This window comes from Bufo bufo, chromosome 8 (genome assembly GCF_905171765.1).
Source record: "Bufo bufo chromosome 8, aBufBuf1.1, whole genome shotgun sequence".
Classification (NCBI taxonomy): domain Eukaryota; kingdom Metazoa; phylum Chordata; class Amphibia; order Anura; family Bufonidae; genus Bufo; species Bufo bufo.
In genome coordinates, this window is record NC_053396.1 from 209,383,070 (window position 1) to 209,400,817 (window position 17,748).

Below are 17,748 nucleotides of genomic sequence, written 5' to 3' on the forward strand. Positions count from 1 at the left end.
TCTGTATAGAACCAGATTAAACGCGGCTCGTGCTGGATGATAAATTTGACGCATCTTTAGATACTTTTGTCTTAACTTTACGCCGCCTCTTGGTTTGCTTACATCAGACCAATCTTTTTGCACAAAAATTTTGATGTAAAGAGGTTGTCCACAGGATAGGGGGGTAAGTGTCTGATTGGCCGGGGTGTGACGACTGGGGGCCCTGCAAATTAGGATAATGGGGGCCGGTGCTTCCTATTTGAGGGGATAAGCAGTCATACATACGTGTCCACCGCTCCATTCAAACCTGGGATAACCCCCATTCTCATCATTAGTGTTGAATCGAGCTTCGGTTCCTAGATCTGAAGTTGATTCGGTCAAAACTTCGGTTTAATACTGTACGAAGATCCGTATCTGTACGGCATTAAAATGTATGGCCTCCGACGATGCGAAGTAAGTTATTCCCGAAGTCTTACGATACTTTGGTGAATAACTTCAGTATTTTGATTATTAAACTGAAAAAAACATTTTAAAACAAGTATCCAACGCCGACTTCGGAACCAAGTTTAAAATGGTCTTTCAGTTGAAAAATCAAATCCCGAAGTCTGACTTCGCCTCGTCGGAGGCCATAAGGATCTTGCAGGATGACAGGCCGAACTGGATGGACAAATGTCTTTTTTCGACCTTATATACTATGTTACTATGTTCTCCGTACAGCATTAAATTGAATTTTTGAATGAATCTAGGATCCGAAGCACACTTTGCTCATCCCTACTCAGAGTTTGGACCCCCCCCCCCCCGCTGATCAGACAACCCCCCTTCCCGATCAGACATCTCCTGTGGATAGGGGATAAGTTATCTTTGTTGAGCACCACGGCTTTCTCTCAGCTTACCAAGCACAGCGCCGTACATTGGATAGTGGCTGTGCTTGGTATTGCAGCTCAGACCCATTTACCTAAATGGAACTGAGCTGCTCCTAGGTGAGGTGACCGATGGACGTGTCGTCCCTGCCATAGGAGGAGGCTGCAGCACTCACCAGAGCTCCGCAGCCTCTTCAAACAGCTGATCAGCAAGGTGCACAAAATTGGACCCCGTCCAATCTGATATCGATGACCTAACCTGAGGATAAGTCATCAGTATTAAACCCCTTTAATTCAATGACATTTCCGCCATTGTGTCCTGTTCGTTATTACAACCCAGCAGTGGAGAGGAAGAGAGGTTTATAGAAGGAAAGGAAAGAGCCAAGTGAGCTGTATCCGTATTAAATTAAAATGCTGGCAGAAATTACAATAATTTAAAAAAAAAAAGTTTAAAGGGATTGTTTGACCCCCAAGTTAAAACTAATTAAGTATTGAATGCATTTAAAATAATAAAATAAAACAACTCGTCTGTCTAGTGGCGCTTTGTTCCAGCACTAAGGGCCCCGTCCCTGCTGCTTCCAGTCCCCTGTAAACATGAAGTGTGATTTCCCATCCACGGTCACATGCACCACTGCAGCCACTCGCTGGCCTCAGCGGTGACATGTCCTTGACTGTGCATTCTCAGTGTTCAAGTGCTGCTCAGGGACACGTCACAGCAGAGGTCAGTGAATAGCTGCAGCCCTGTATGTGACCATCGATGAGCCTTCACACTTCAGGTCCACAGGGGACCTGAAGCAGTGGGGATGGGGCCCCTCGGTGCAGGAAAGGAGCACTGGTGAGGGCATCTGTCAGCAGTTTTGTACCTATGACCCTGGCTGACCTGTTACATGTGCGCTTGGTAGCTGAAGGCATCTGTGTTGGTCCCATGTTGATATGTGCCCGCACTGTTGAGAAAAATTAGGTCTTAATTTATGCAAATCAGCCTCTAGGAGCAACGGGGGTGTTGTCGTTACACCTAGAGGCTCCGCTCTCTCTGCAACTGCCGCGTCCTCTGCACTTTGATTAACAGGACCAGGGGTGATAACATTTTTACAGCCTAGCCCTGTCAATCAAAGTGGAGAGGATGCGGCATCTACAGAGAGAGCTGAGCCTCTAGGTGTAATGGTAACGCCCCCGTTGCTCCTAGAGGCTCATTTGTATATATTAAAACACCATTTTTCTCAGCAATTTGGGCATGTATGAACATGGGACCAACACCGATGTCTTCAGCTGCCAAGTGCACATGTAACAGATCCGCCAGTGTCATAGGTACAAATCTGTTGACAGATGCCCTTCAGACACAATACGTTAGTATCCAAGAAATCCAAAAATGGGATGCTGCAGCAGTGAGAGGGTTAACCTGCTTGCTTGTGACGGAGCTGCTCTGCAGGAATACAGGCTGTTTCCGGAAAGTGAAAGTGAAAGAAAGTGAGACGAAAAGGAGAACAGAGACGGTGAGAGTAGCCTTACACCCGGGGTAACCAGGCAGAGGGGGCACCGCGCAGTGACAAAGGACACCAGCTGTACCCGCACCCAGGACGCCCGCCAGCATGATGCCATCCACAATCTACAAGCTAAGCTTTATTCTTTTTGTACACGGTGAGTGTCGTGGACAGGAGTGAGGTTTACACGACCCCCAAATCCTGCCTTACACAATTAACCCATCCAATTCTGTCCCCTGACACCTCCACGACAACAATATAGAATATATATTGGGTATATATAGCTTTATTTCACATTGGCGCTTTATTATTTATTAACGTTACACTTTCAGATTCTCGGGACTTTCCACGAGTCGCTCTACTTTCATTTTGCTTTGTGTCGTGCCGGTGTGTACTTTATGTTTTATTCGAATTTAGTGTTTTAGTGCAGATGTCGTCGTCACTTTAGGTATAGAAATACATTTAATGGAGACCTGCCGGATTAAAAAAAGACAAAAGTGACTTAGTGCTTAAGACATCTTCCTTCTGCTCTGAGATTTGATCCTTCGAAGTTACAGGCCCAAAGCCTAACAGGAGATTCTGACGACAACCGTGTCCCGCGCTGATTCCTGTCAGGAGTTGTCATGAAGACCTCGTGTGGACTCTGACCCCATTTGCGTCGATATTTACCCGAGTAGTGGCCATGGTTATGTCTATATGTGGGGACATCCATGTAGTCGATCATTCCGGTCTGCACATCGTTTCCATGACAACACAAATCCAAAGAATGGGGTCATTTATCAAACTGGTGTAAAGTAGAACTGGCTTAGTCGCCCATAGCAACCAATCAGATTCCACCTTTTATTTTTGACTGGTCCTATGGAAAATGAAAGGTGGAATCTGATTGGTTGCTATGGGCGACTAAGCCAGTTCTACTTTACACCAGTTTGATAAATGACCGCATAAATCCTCAGAACCCGGCAGTAGTATCTGAAGGCTTCGGGCCTGTAACTTCAAGTGATCATATCTCTGCAGAGAAATAAGTTATAAAACACGCGTTTTACAGTTTTTACGTACAATTTAAAGCCTGTTAATCCACTTTCTTCTCCTCTTCCTTTATTCCAAGAGGACTCCATTGAGCTCTTCCTAAACGATCGTCTATAAGTCAGTCATGAAGATGGCGTAGTCACACGATGCTACGCTGATGTTTTCATGATCTTTTTGTCTATTCTCCATTTCTCTCTTTATTATGAGTCTTGGTTTCTTGCAGCCATTGTTCTTCTGGCCGTGAACCCTACATCCAAATCGCAGTCCATGTCCTGCTGGCTGGTGGAAGATGTCCCTGCCACCGAGTCTACACCGCGCGTGATCCGACAGACACCAGTATTGGTGCAGTTCACGGACGCCTCTGGACTGACCCATAGTTCTCCAGTAACCTCTGAACCTGGCACCTTGCTCTTCTATGTTTTTGGTGAGAAAAATATAGGTTGTGGTGAAGGTTTAGGCCTCGTACGCGGCCATGTCCATATTTTGTTCTGCAAACTAATGATCGGCAAAAGTTTTTCTCACTCCCATCAGTCGAAAAAGTGGCTATTCTCGTCTGCAATATGGACCAGAATAGGACATGTTCTGTACAGATGTGTGCATGGCCCCATACAGATCCAACAAGTATAATGTGGACAATAAGGGCTTCTACAATCTACAATGTAAAATCCAAACCTAACGGGTCATGTCCAGGATTTAATTGGCTTTGTCCCGGATTTAACACTAAAAGGGGCATCAAATTTTGTAATGGAGTATTCGCCCATCGCAACCAAATAAGGTCCTGCTTTCATTTTCCTAATGGCCTTGTGAGTACTCAACTTTCCATGGTTGCCATCAGTCCCTAATTTTCAGCGATTGTTCCTAATTTTCAGAACCAGTCCCTGCAGATTAAGCCGTCCCGCTCCAAAAATGGGTGTGGTTTTGTAAATGGGCGATCCCTCAGGGTTCAGGGGTGGGGTCTATTTGTCCCTAATTTCCCATCTGCAATGTTGGCGGAATTTATTAGTACTGAGGCCTGAGGGACCATATGAGCGGTGTACACCATGCTGAATAACGCCCAATGGGTTTACATCAATGCCAGGTCAGACTGTAAGGTTTTTTGGAACTTTGACTCCCATTTTCTTAGACATTTTTGCATGAAGGGCGGCACAGAGGCTTCATAAATATGGTATTTTGTCAATGTGTTTACGTTTGAAAACTGCCATAAATACGCTGATACATCTCGTAAAAGTCACAAAATGGTATCCATGTAGAATAAATGAGTCCGGAGAGGATCATTCCATGTAATTTCCTTCCTGATCTGGGCTTTCCTTCCTTTAGATCCATCAGGGAATCTTTCTCCTGAGTTTACCTCCTGTGAGATAACTCATCATTTGCCTCAAGAGATGTTTTTGAACTGGACGCGCTCCCTCACAGAGGAGCAAGTCAGTCCGCCCGCCCTTGGCAGGACCTGGTACACCTTGGCGGCCAAGAATCGTTTGGATGGAAGGGCGGTGAGCCTCGTGCTGGGGCCCCTGGGTGACAAAAAAGATCATTTTGCAGGTACGTCTTCTTTAGAGGTGAAATCCCATCCAACATAATAGCAAGTTAATCACAAAATGTGCAGGTCTTCCAGTGTAATGTGTAGGAGTTTGCCTCAGGTCCTCCATATTGCCCGGTTGTGTATGGGAAGAGACTATAGGTGCAGTTGTACAAAATGTTTGTTTTAGATAAACGTCCACCAGTATCTATGGTCCCTTGATTCTCACAACCACTGCTCTTATCTTACAACCAGGGTTGAAAATTATTCTCAGGGCCCTGCTCTGATATCCTCAGAGAACCCAATGGCAAGTTCTTGACTCCAAAGACAGCTCCTTTCTTTCTCCTGGACCTTTGTGGCCAACCGTGGTATAAAAGCCTGGGCCCACCAGAGGATTCTCTGGTGGGCCAGTCCAACACTGCTTACAGCCTCTGACCAGGGCCGGCTTATAATTCATAGAGAACATATGCAGCCTAAACCCTGCCCCTTCCAAAGGCTACAACTTCTCAGTCAGAACACTTTGCAGAAGACTTCAGTGCAACGTCTTGAATTACTACACTATTCTGTAATCAGTCCCTGTTATCAGCCGTTTCAGGTTCGGGGGGGATGACTGTAGTGGCTTTCAGTTGGATGACAGCAGAAAAGTCAAGAAAACTCCCCTCCCCCATAATCCCTGATTCATGTTGCACTTTTAAGGCATATGTAAATGAGCCGTTAAGTGCACCAAGGGTGGGTAGAGTCTGCTCTGTGCACTCTTGCTCCTCCCTCTCCATGATTGACAGAATCAGGCAGGATGACTATGCATGAACCTGTCCATGTCAATCGAGATTGAGGAGCGAGGGTGCACATAATGGCTTTGACCCCACCCTCAGTGCACTTCACTGCTTATTTGCATATGCATTTTTCTCGCTAAGTGAAAGGTATCATTGCACTCAGCTGAGCTAGCCCTACAAGGCATTGTGCCTGGTGTATCAGTGAATTCCAGTGACAGGTTCCAAGATTTGTAATTAAGGTATGGTGGCTCACTCTGTACACAGCTGTGGAAGTGGGTGCTGCTAAGTCTGCTATGACTCACCCAGTCATAAAGGGGATTTAAGGTATATGTAAGTAGAAAGACTGAGCACTCGCCAGCTGGACCAAGTGAAGACCAAGAACAAATAAATGTAATGTAAGAGTAATTTATTAGTAGAAAATTAATAAATAGCCCTGAACTTATAGCAATAAAATATAAAATACAATGCTAATATAAAATGATGTAGTACCCAAATAACGAATTAGAATGTGATAATAACACCTGCATAAATACAATAATATAACATAGACAATGCTAAAAGGAGATAAAAAAGGGCAAATATGGTAATATAAATGATATAAAAAACAATATAAAAAGTAGAAGTGGTTTATATACTCGATATGTATTCAGTATATATTCGATGAACCACTACACAGTCCAGTGAAGAAATATGCCAGGTATAATGTCCGATGATAAAAGCGGATAAATGTCCCTGTATTTAGAGAGATAGATTCGCTTGTATAGGAACAAATCAACGTACAGTCTAGGAATCGGAATGCACCTGTTATATGCCGTCTGTTGTGAGTATAACCGTGGCGTCCCACGAGGCTCACTGAATCAGATTAGGCAATACCTGGGTCTAGTCGCTTGCTCAAGGTGGTCATGTAGCTCTCAGCATGAGAGATCTCTTGGTAGCTTTTCACCGATCTTGCAAGCCTGGACCTAGTTGATAATTATCAAGGCGTCTTACTTTGTTCGTATTTGCGCGGTGTCACTGTTCCGGCAAAGTTAGGATCCAATTATCGGGATGTTGGGGTCTCATAAATGTTCATCAGCTGATGTCCAAAGTGTACAGAAACCAAACGCGTTTCGGGGTCCTTTCCTGGCCCCTTCCTCAGTGGTGGTCTGTAAGAGGGGTTTAATCCTCCTTTTATACCCAACATCCCTTAAAGTAAGATGGAGCGAAAATATGGTAGTGGATCTGGTCATACATAAATCCTGGCATGGAGCAGTCCAGATAATTGTTCTTTTTATACAGAAAAGTGTTGTTTTTGCCATCATTCTAAGTAATCATGTTGTCTGGCATAACTCAACTATAGTCATCACATTGTCTGGCATATTTCGATTTTCAACTCTAATTTCAGCAAATCATGTTGTCTAGCATTTCTCAAGTTTATTATACAATATTTTCATGTGCGTTAGCAATGCGGTTTCTTGCTTTACAAAACGCAGATGCGGTTTTTCCCAATGCATATGCGTTTTGTTGTCCTTTATATATAGGGGTATAAATTATATTATTTTTCGTTTGTTTTACTTCATAACATACTATTTGACTAAAAATAAGAATAAAAAATAAAAAATGAAAAATAAAAAGAATATACAATTATAATATACATTTTTATAAAAGATATAAGATATAAAATTTAAAATATAAAATATAAAATATGTGTTAAAATATGTATATCATTATCTATGAACTATACATATGTGAAGGCACAGACATACATTTTAAATATAATATCACAAACATTTTATTATATTATAAGAAAAAATGTATATATAAAATATGACAATATTTAAGAAGTATTTGAAAAGAGTAATACGGACTATCTTAGAGCGGTGTTGAAAGCTGTATTTCATGATCCCTATTTATAGCCAATTTGTAACTTGATTGTAGAGTCATCGGAGAGGAGAATAAAATAATTATTTTTTCTTTGATACGGACTACTACCTACAAATCACCGGAACAGCGATGGGCACCAGGTTCGCCCCCAGCTATGCCAACTTATTTATGGCTGAGTGGGAAACATTAAATATAGACCAGAAGCTGGGGTCGGACCTGGTGCTATGGTATCGCTATATCGATGACGTGATTTTTATTTGGAGGGGAAGTGAAACTACATTGAATTCCTTTTTGGACCAAATTAATACAAATGAACTGAATCTTCGCTTCTCCTCCAATATTAGTAAGACGCATCTAGAATTTTTGGATCTCAACATTAAAGTCGAACAGAACAGATTACTGTGTTCCACATACCAAAAACCGACAGCCAGAAACAGTTTTATTCTGTACTCTAGCTGTCATTTACCTAGGTGGCTACTTAACATTCCTAGTAGTCAATTTAGACGTCTAAAAAGGAACTGTACTCATAATGAAACCTTTGAACAAGAAGCAGAGATTTTAAAATCACAGTTTGTAGATAAAAAATACCCAATAAAATGTATTGAAGAATCATTAAACAAAATCAAAAGATTGGACAGACAGACGTTCTTTGACAAAACCCCTAAAGATAATCTGACAGAAAAAGAAAAAATGCCAGGATTAGAACGCACAAACATAGTTCTCCCTTTCAACACACAATATAAAAAAATTGAAAAAATTCTAAATAAACACTGGCACTTTATTCAGAAAGACAAGACAATTGGAGCATTATTACCAAGTAAACCATCTATAATCTACACAAAGGCTCCGAACTTGGGTTTAAAAATTGCCCCTACGGTAAAATCTAGCATCCCTATTTCGGACCCTTCACTACACGGGCACTGAAGAATATAAATTACATTTTTACTATTACATGTTAAAAAGTCTTGTATTTCATGTTTAAAACCATTGGAGGTGGATATGACATTCGTTGTTTTTTTATTAAAACGTGTCTTTTTACAGTTTGGACAAGTGTTACATCTGAAAAAACCTTTCAAATGGAGCCCATTTGAAAGGTTTTTTCAGATGTAACACTTGTCCAAACTGTAAAAAGACACGTTTTAATAAAAAAACAACGAATGTCATATCCACCTCCAATGGTTTTAAACATGAAATACAAGACTTTTTAACATGTAATAGTAAAAATGTAATTTATATTCTTCAGTGCCCGTGTAACAAACAGTACATAGGACGCACAAAAAGAACTTTAAAAGAAAGAATTTCTGAACACTTTTACAAAATTAGGGGTGGATCAGACAAGCATACAGTGTCGAGACATTTTAAATTGCATCATGACCAAGACCCAAGCTGTCTTTCTTTTGCTGGTATTGAAAAAGTTAGACCTCATTGGAGAGGAGGGGACAACATTAAACACATGTCCCGCGTCGAGACACGGTTTATATATAATTTCGACTCAATTATACCCATGGGCTTGAATGCCGAATCTGAATTGTTCGGCTTTCTATAACACATTCTCGTGGGGGTGGTGGCCCCCCTCCCGATGTGGCCCAGAGGTGGAATCAATACCCACTCTGGTCCGCCTCTGGTGGGCGGCCACCATTCTTTTATTCTCCTCTCCGATGACTCTACAATCAAGTTACAAATTGGCTATAAATAGGGATCATGAAATACAGCTTTCAACACCGCTCTAAGATAGTCCGTATTACTCTTTTCAAATACTTCTTAAATATTGTCATATTTTATATATAAATTTTTTCTTATAATATAATAAAATGTTTGTGATATTATATTTAAAATGTATGTCTGTGCCTTCACATATGTATAGTTCATAGATAATGATATACATATTTTAACACATATTTTATATTTTATATTTTAAATTTTATATCTTATATCTTTTATAAAAATGTATATTATAATTGTATATTCTTTTTATTTTTCATTTTTTATTCTTATTTTTAGTCAAATAGTATGTTATGAAGTAAAACAAACGAAAAATAATATAATTTATACTCCTATATATAAAGGACAACAAAACGCATATGCATTGGGAAAAACCGCATCTGCGTTTTGTAAAGCAAGAAACCGCATTGCTAACGCACATGAAAATATTGTATAATAAACTTGAGAAATGCTAGACAACATGATTTGCTGAAATTAGAGTTGAAAATCGAAATATGCCAGACAATGTGATGACTATAGTTGAGTTATGCCAGACAACATGATTACTTAGAATGATGGCAAAAACAACACTTTTCTGTATAAAAAGAACAATTATCTGGACTGCTCCATGCCAGGATTTATGTATGACCAGATCCACTACCATATTTTCGCTCCATCTTACTTTAAGGGATGTTGGGTATAAAAGGAGGATTAAACCCCTCTTACAGACCACCACTGAGGAAGGGGCCAGGAAAGGACCCCGAAACGCGTTTGGTTTCTGTACACTTTGGACATCAGCTGATGAACATTTATGAGACCCCAACATCCCGATAATTGGATCCTAACTTTGCCGGAACAGTGACACCGCGCAAATACGAACAAAGTAAGACGCCTTGATAATTATCAACTAGGTCCAGGCTTGCAAGATCGGTGAAAAGCTACCAAGAGATCTCTCATGCTGAGAGCTACATGACCACCTTGAGCAAGCGACTAGACCCAGGTATTGCCTAATCTGATTCAGTGAGCCTCGTGGGACGCCACGGTTATACTCACAACAGACGGCATATAACAGGTGCATTCCTATTACTAGACTGTACGTTGATTTGTTCCTATACAAGCGAATCTATCTCTCTAAATACAGGGACATTTATCCGCTTTTATCATCGGACATTATACCTGGCATATTTCTTCACTGGACTGTGTAGTGGTTCATCGAATATATACTGAATACATATCGAGTATATAAACCACTTCTACATTTTATATTGTCTTTTACATCATTTATATTACCATATTTGCCCTTTTTTATCTCTTTTTAGCATTGTCTATGTTATATTATTGTATTTATGCAGGTGTTATTATCACATTCTAATTCGTTATTTGGGTACTACATCATTTTATATTAGCATTGTATTTTATATTTTATTGCTATAAGTTCAGGGCTATTTATTAATTTTCTACTAATAAATTACTCTTACATTACATTTATTTGTTCTTGGTCTTCACTTGGTCCAGCTGGCGAGTGCTCAGTCTTTCTACTTACATATAGGTTCCAAGATTTGTTACACAAATTTCTGCAACTGAAAATACATTCCATTCATCTGAAGGAGGTTGTTTCTTCTGTATTTAGATGAACAGGACAGCAGCAAAAATGTCTGCAGCCAATCTGCCGCGTGTGAATTCACCCTAACCCTCTGCCGTATCTTCTGCTGACCTTCTCTTTCCCTTTAGTCTCTCTAGCTGTGTATTCTGCCTCCATGGTCCAACATGCCCAGTTGGGTAAGCCGCTGTCTCTATCTTGTGGCATGTGGCGGGGACATCAGCAGCGATTCGCTGTAGAGTGGCGCCATCGTGCTCTGGGGGCTGGAAGCCTCCTGTACACGTATGATGGATGGAAGGACAAGGTCGAGGAGCACGTCCAAAATTGTCACCTGAACTTTTTGGCCTTACACAACGAAGGGGACGCTTCCCTGCTGTTTGACAATGTAGACATTTCACTCCAAGGCACCTTGTTATGTACAGTCTATCTGCCCTACCTGAGGGCTCAACGAGAAATCCAGCTGGTGGTCACAGGTAAGAGACCAGAGGGGGCGCTCTAAGGGCATGTGTATATACATTAGACTGATTTTCCTACTTTTGATACAAGACCCCCGTAATATTTTATAGGGGGGCACATACTTTTATAACAAGATCTTTAGTAAATATTATGGTAGGAACAATGTATTATGAGATGGCCTCCACCGTCTCTTATCTTGAGTCTCTCCGTCAAATCTAATTCTCTTTATCCTGTTTTTACGCCCACCGTTACGTCTCCAGCTAAACCGCAGGTCACTATGAAGCCGGCACCGCTCTTCGCTCATCCTGGTGAGGAGGTGACACTCACTTGTGACATTTCTCACTTTCACCCTCTGGAAATCTCTGTGGACTTCTTAGTTCAGCGTTCAGGGGAATCACATCCCACCCTGCTTACTGGAAGCTCCTTGTCTCATCACACCCACAGCCATGATGGCACCTATAGTATCACCGCATTCCAGCGCCTTGTTGCCAGCAGCGACCTCCATGGTGCCCGCTACTTTTGCAAAGTGAACCATATTAGTGCTGCAAAGGGGATCTCAACCTCCCAGACCCTCAAAATTGCAGGTAATGTCATTAAAATATATGAGAACACAATGAGGCCCCTCAGATTCTTGCTGTCATTTTGTGGTTTGAAGGGATTATATAATGCAATTTTTATATTTGCCTAGAATACCCCAAACGCTTCATATTTTTTCCCCATGTACCTGTTTTTCATGTCAGCACTTTGCTTCTCCTGTTCTCGGCATCCCTGCATCCTGGCAAGATGTTTACATGCAGAACTTCCTGTTGTCATCAGATTTTCTAACCAAACCCAACCCTCTAAGGTTTCACAGGGCTTGCTCCGTCCAGCTAACATGGAGAGGGGAGGTGTAAGGGACGTGGCTACTGCAAAGAGAAAAGTGTGGCAGAGCAAAGCATGCTGGGATTGGTTAGAAAATCTGATGAAAACAGGAAGTTCTGCATGTAAACATCCTGCCTGGATGCAGTGATGCCGAGAACAGGGGAAGGAAAGTGCTGACATGAAAAACAGGTGTATGGGGCAAAAATATGCAGCGTTTGGGGTAATCTGGGCAGATAAATTAATTATGAAATCAGAGAACCCCTTTAAAGATAGTTTAAATGGGTTTTCCGAAATTTTATTACTGATCAGTGGGGATCCGACACCCGGTACCCCAGCTAATCAGCAGTTTGAGAATGCAATGGCGCTCGCAGTAGCGCTGTGGCTTTCTCGTTGCTTTCACTAGGCCGAGTGAAGACATGTTCATGTGGCCAAGGTGCAGCTCAACCCCATTAAAGGTAATGGGGCTGAGCTGCGATACCAAGCTCAGCCACTATATAATGTATGGCGCTGAGCTTGGTGAGCACGGAGAAGACAGCAGCGCTCAAAGGAGTACAGGTGCCTTCTCAAACAGCTGATTGGCGGGGGTCTCAGGTGTCAGACCCCCACCGATCAGATACTGATGGATAGGTCATCAGTAGGTCTCGGAAAACCCTTTTAAAGTCTGGTCAGTATAACAGTGTGTATAGATGAATGACTGCATCTGGGATCCAATAACCAGTGACTCAGTGGACGCCATCTTCTCTCTGTACAGGGGTATCGGGGACGTCTGTGGAGGACATCATGTATCTCTTTCTGACTGCGCTGGTTCTCTATGGGATTCTAAGTTTCCTGCGCAGGAAAGGTAAAGAGACAGAAGAGATTAGGCCTGACGTGTAAGGTCTGGAGGGTCAGAATATGGGATTTTTGCCATCAGGGGGTGCAGAGTGAACAGTTCCCACTTCCAAAAATGATTGGACATTGGACAACATGTTGTCCTGGAAGACAGAGAGTGATAGCAACTTTATGCTGTGTGTTAGGGCTCATTCAGACGGCTGTAAGTGTTTTGCAAATTGCGGATCCGCAAAACACAAATATTGGCCGTGTGCGTTCCGAATTTTGCGGAACGCACAGGGCCGACGCTATATAGAAATGCCTATTCCTGCAGATCATATAATGACTCTTCCTTCTCTCACTATTACAGCGGTGTCATTCTTTGGGAGTCAGGAGGAGCTGAAGGCTCAGAAGGTAAGGAGCGGCTGTGCACAATAAAAATTAAGAATATAAGAGGTGTACAAACTTCTGCAATGGGGAGTGCCCCCTCTAGGTGTGGCTGTGATATTGGGTTTGGATACGTTTGGCTAGTCAAAGCCTAGTCAGCGCACCAGCATGGTGCCTGCGCCTCCACCGTACATCTGCAGACAGCTGGTATATGCACGTGTTACGTCCGGATATCCATCTCGTGCCGCCCCGAACTGTGAACCATTTCATTACGACATGATAAAAAGGAGGCGCACACACTACAGGCATGCTCACATATGGCGGGCACACGAAATGAATACAGGCATGCTCGCTACATGCATACATGCACATTCACTAACAGATAAGCATGCCTACTTACCAACATAACAGTTGGTCAATTCGGACCTTATGAGCACCACCTTGGTAACACCCGAGAGCCCCATTTCTGGGTGTGGCCTACATAATCATCCCAGAATGGCTCGAATTTGCCGGGAAAATTAGGGAGAGTACCTGCAAATTTAGGACTGTGCATGCACCCTTTATACTCATTTCCAAAAATAACCACTAGCTCTGACGAATGCAGGACCGGCAGTGGGCATGCTTACGTCCACTGCTCCCCCATAAGCCTTTCTACCCCTCTAGTGGGCGCTTAAATGTTTTCTGGTAAAAATGATTTTTTTTATCAAGTGCCCACAGCATGCCCCCCCCGGAAATATAAGATTTATACTTACCTGCTCCTTTAAAGGGGTCATCCGGATTTGCCCCGTGATCCTGTGCAGCGATCATTTCCAGGATCACGTGCTGTACATTTGACACGTGATCCTAGCCTGGGGTTTGAACCCGCAGCGCATGTGTGAGTCTGAATTTCTCGCCACAGCGCTAGCCAGAGATTCAGACGCACACATGCGCTGCGGGTTCTAACCCCAGGCTAGGATCACGTGTCCAATGTACAGCACGTGATCCTGAAAGCGGCGGCTGCGCGGGATTGCGGAGCAACCTGAATAAATACCCCTTTAAGCAACAACTTGATCTTGGTGGTGGTAAATGCACTCATCATCCTGCTGCCCCCTAAATCCTGCTGCCCTAGGCACCCGCCCATGTTTAATAGGACATACAGCCCTGGTCATGTCTAATGCAGGGATGCACATTAAGGTTAAAAAATAATAATAATAATAATACGATATTTTTTTTCCCACCAGAATAAATCGGAATAGAGAAAGATGGAAGAACGTCGTCGTTTAAAGTTAGAGTGACAAGTCGTCTACTGATCCATGTCTGCTCAACCCAAAAAATGCTAATTGACTATGACGCATCCCTAGACCAACGCTTTTAATTGCACTATTTTGTAATTGTTCGCAGCAGCTTGTGTACGTACAGTAAGTGTCGGATCCCATAAAACCAGTACGACCTGCTGGATATATTTAGCATCTTCTTTTAGGAGGAGATTGATCAAACTGGTGTAAGGTAGAACTGGCATAGTTGCCCATAGCTGCCAATCAGATTCCACCTTTCAATTTCCAAATGAGCTCTGAAAAATGAAAGGTGGAATCTGATTGGTTGCTATGGGCACCTAAGCCAGTTCTACCTTACACCAGTTTGATCAATCTCCCCTTAGGCCTCAAGCACACTGCCGTGTGTATTTTGCGGTCTGCAAAACACGGATCCACAAAAAATACAGATGACGTCCGTCTGCATTCCATATTTGGCAGAACGGAACAGCCGGCCCCTAACATTGTCTGTAATGCGGACAATATTCGGACATGTTCAATTTTTGGGCGGAAAGGACATACGGAAACAGAATGCACACGGAGTATCTTTCGTTTTTTCGGGAGGACCCATTGAAATTAATGGTTCCGCATACGGTCTGCAATAAATACGTTTGTGTGCATGAGGCCTTAGTTTCTTAAATTGACTTGCATTGTTATTTTCATCATATATTTAGTTTTTTCTTTTTTAGTCATTTTCGGTCACAAAAAAAAAAAAAAGGATCTATTACTTTCGCACTGGCGCCTGTGCCCTCACAGGATGCTGACATTCTTTGCTGTGTACATCGGGAGAGGGTCAGCAGTCATCTCATTATCATCACAGGCAGGATTGCAATAAAAAGTAACACCTCTGTTATAAAGCTGGGGGCTGATAACACATGGACAATGGTTGTGTCTAAACACCAAGCACCGTAGGGGCCTTGTGATGTCACAGTGTCATGTGACATTCAAAGCCTCAATGTCAAAGTGACCATGCGTCTCACCCTAAAAAAATCATCATTAGGGTTGGTTATTATTACTTTTATATTATATTAGTAATGTTTATTACCACATGTAGATATCACCCTGTTGCTACATCCCACGGCTGCTTCAAACCCACCTGCCTTTAGCATGTCACATGACCCTGTGACATCACAAGGTCCTTACGGTGCATGGACAATAGGTGAGAGGTCAGCTAAGCTCCTCCTCCTTTGTGCATGGACAATAGGTGAGAGGTCAGCTAAGCTCCTCCTCTTTTGTCCATGGACAATAGGTGAGAGGTCAGCTAAGCTACTCCTTCTTGTGTCCATGGACAATAGGTGAGAGGTCAGCTAAGCTCCTCCTCCTTTGTCCATGGACAATAGGTGAGAGGTCAGCTAAGCTCCTCCTTCTTTTGTCCATGGACAATAGGTGAGACGTCAGCTAAGCTCCTCCTCCTTTGCGCATAGACAATAGGTGAGAGGTCAGCTAAGCTCCTCCTCCTTTGCGCATGGACAATAGGTGAGAGGTCAGCTAAGCTCCTCCTCCTTTCTGTAAATGTCACGAGAGCATGCCCACAACAATCTACCATAGAAATCAGTAGGTCGTTACTTTCTTATGTCCCCAGGTAATCCCCGTAATCACGTAAAAAAAAAAAAAGAAGCTGAATAAGTATAAAATCTAATTATAAAAACGGATTGGATAAAAGGGTTTGCTTTCGGTATATTTATATTTAATTAAAAAAAAATTGAATTAAAAAAAGGTTTAAAAAAAAACAAAACAAAAAACAGACTGACTACTTCCCTCTGTAAGCACCAGGGATTGTTTGATGCTGCTGATGTTACTATCGCTGTGCCCGTAGAGCCGCACATGTCAAGGGAGGTGACTTGTGGATTCTTCTTCAGGATTTGTGTGGTTTGTGCTTAAATCTTGAACATTTTGATTTTTAGTTTTCGACACAATATGTACGGCTTCTACTGTGGAACCATCTCGCCCTTCCCACTGCGCTGCTGTGGCACCATGTAGAACTTTTATATCCTGTTGTAGTTGTTTTTGGGCTTTTTTTTGTCCAGGTTTGTTCCTGTTGGACCTGGTCCCTCAGACTATGCGGATGTGTTTTATGCTGCTTATGTTATTCTTTGTTTTAGTGATAGGCTTTCTTTTTTTTTTTACGGGATGTCTGGGGTGGAGATAATAATGAAGCGCCGCCGTGATTCACCACAGGCCAAACATGATGACATGCACACATTTCATAACTACAGGTGACCTGATCCGAATATAGCGATGGGAACAATGGGAGCAGATTACAGGAGTCAGATGGACCCGTCTTATATATATATATATAAAAAAGAAGCAAAAATCGGATGACTTGTGGGTACAGTTCATCTAATGTCCCTCCTTCATTCCTTCTTTTCAGCGTTGTATTTTTAATATGTTTTTTTTTTTTTTTTAACATCATGTTTTGTGGATTTTTTCCGAGTGTTTTTGTTCTTCATAATGAACTGATTAAAGGAGCTCCACGGTTTTAACATTTAAAGGGGTTGTCCGGTTTAGAAACCACATTAAACAGGTTCTCCAAGTTCCAAAATTTGGGAGTCAGTTAAAATAATAATAAAAGGAACCACACACCTTCAGAAGGCTCCTCCGATCCAGCACCGCCATGCTGAATCCGCGATGTCCCCTATACTACTGCAGCCAATCACTAGCCCTAGGGGTATCACCACTGAGACCATTGGTTGGCTGCAGTCGTCCTATGCTTAGATGACCGTTGCCAAAGCAACGGCAGCTGAAACGGGTAAGTATTTATTGTATTTTTTCAAGACCTCCCAGCCTATAGGTTAAAAAAAAACGAAAAAACTTTTATGCAACGGACAAGCCCTTTTAATGTGAGGATCTTAGTGTAAATTAAAACGGACATGATTTATTTTGTTGCACGTGAAGAGGTTCCGCAGCAGCGTACGCGGGTCGGTTCTATATGTTCTATGTGCGGGCAGCAGGGGCTTGCTGTGCCGCGGTGGATGGCCAGGATGATGGCGTGTACATAGGATGCAATGCTTTTTTTGAAATGAATAAAATGAAGTGTTAACCAATACGACCACTGTCTTCATTAGGCCTCAGTTTACACCTTTTATAAGTGTTGGCCCTTTAAGAAGTCCTGCGGGAGGAATGGTCTGGGATGAGAAGGCAAAGTT

General features: G+C 42.4%; 1 protein-coding gene and 1 long non-coding RNA gene across 2 annotated transcripts; both read left to right on the top strand.

The window, feature by feature from the left end:
• Positions 1–2,292: 2,292 nt before the first annotated feature.
• Positions 2,293–14,901, top strand: LOC121009477 (TAP binding protein). The gene is made up of 8 exons (XM_040442612.1): positions 2,293–2,477; positions 3,570–3,770; positions 4,664–4,885; positions 10,931–11,272; positions 11,516–11,839; positions 12,868–12,957; positions 13,297–13,340; positions 14,534–14,901. The coding sequence occupies exons 1-8, from the start codon at positions 2,429–2,431 to the stop codon at positions 14,546–14,548; spliced, it is 1,287 nt and encodes a 428-aa protein (XP_040298546.1). The 5' UTR covers positions 2,293–2,428; the 3' UTR covers positions 14,549–14,901.
• Positions 14,902–15,195: 294 nt separating this feature from the next.
• LOC121009478 lies at positions 15,196–17,395 on the top strand. The gene is made up of 2 exons (XR_005780767.1): positions 15,196–15,851; positions 15,898–17,395. It is a non-coding gene; the product is annotated as an uncharacterized LOC121009478 (long non-coding RNA).
• Positions 17,396–17,748: the final 353 nt, after the last annotated feature.

Excerpts from the sequence above, each read along its gene's own strand:
- LOC121009477 (XM_040442612.1), top strand. The coding sequence starts at position 2,429 with ATGATGCCATCCACAATCTACAAGCTAAGCTTTATTCTTTTTGTACAC. Across the intron at positions 2,478-3,569 it reads CTTTATTCTTTTTGTACACG|CCATTGTTCTTCTGGCCGTG; the intron begins GTGAGTGTCGTG and ends GGTTTCTTGCAG. Across the intron at positions 11,840-12,867 it reads CCAGACCCTCAAAATTGCAG|GGGTATCGGGGACGTCTGTG; the intron begins GTAATGTCATTA and ends CTCTCTGTACAG.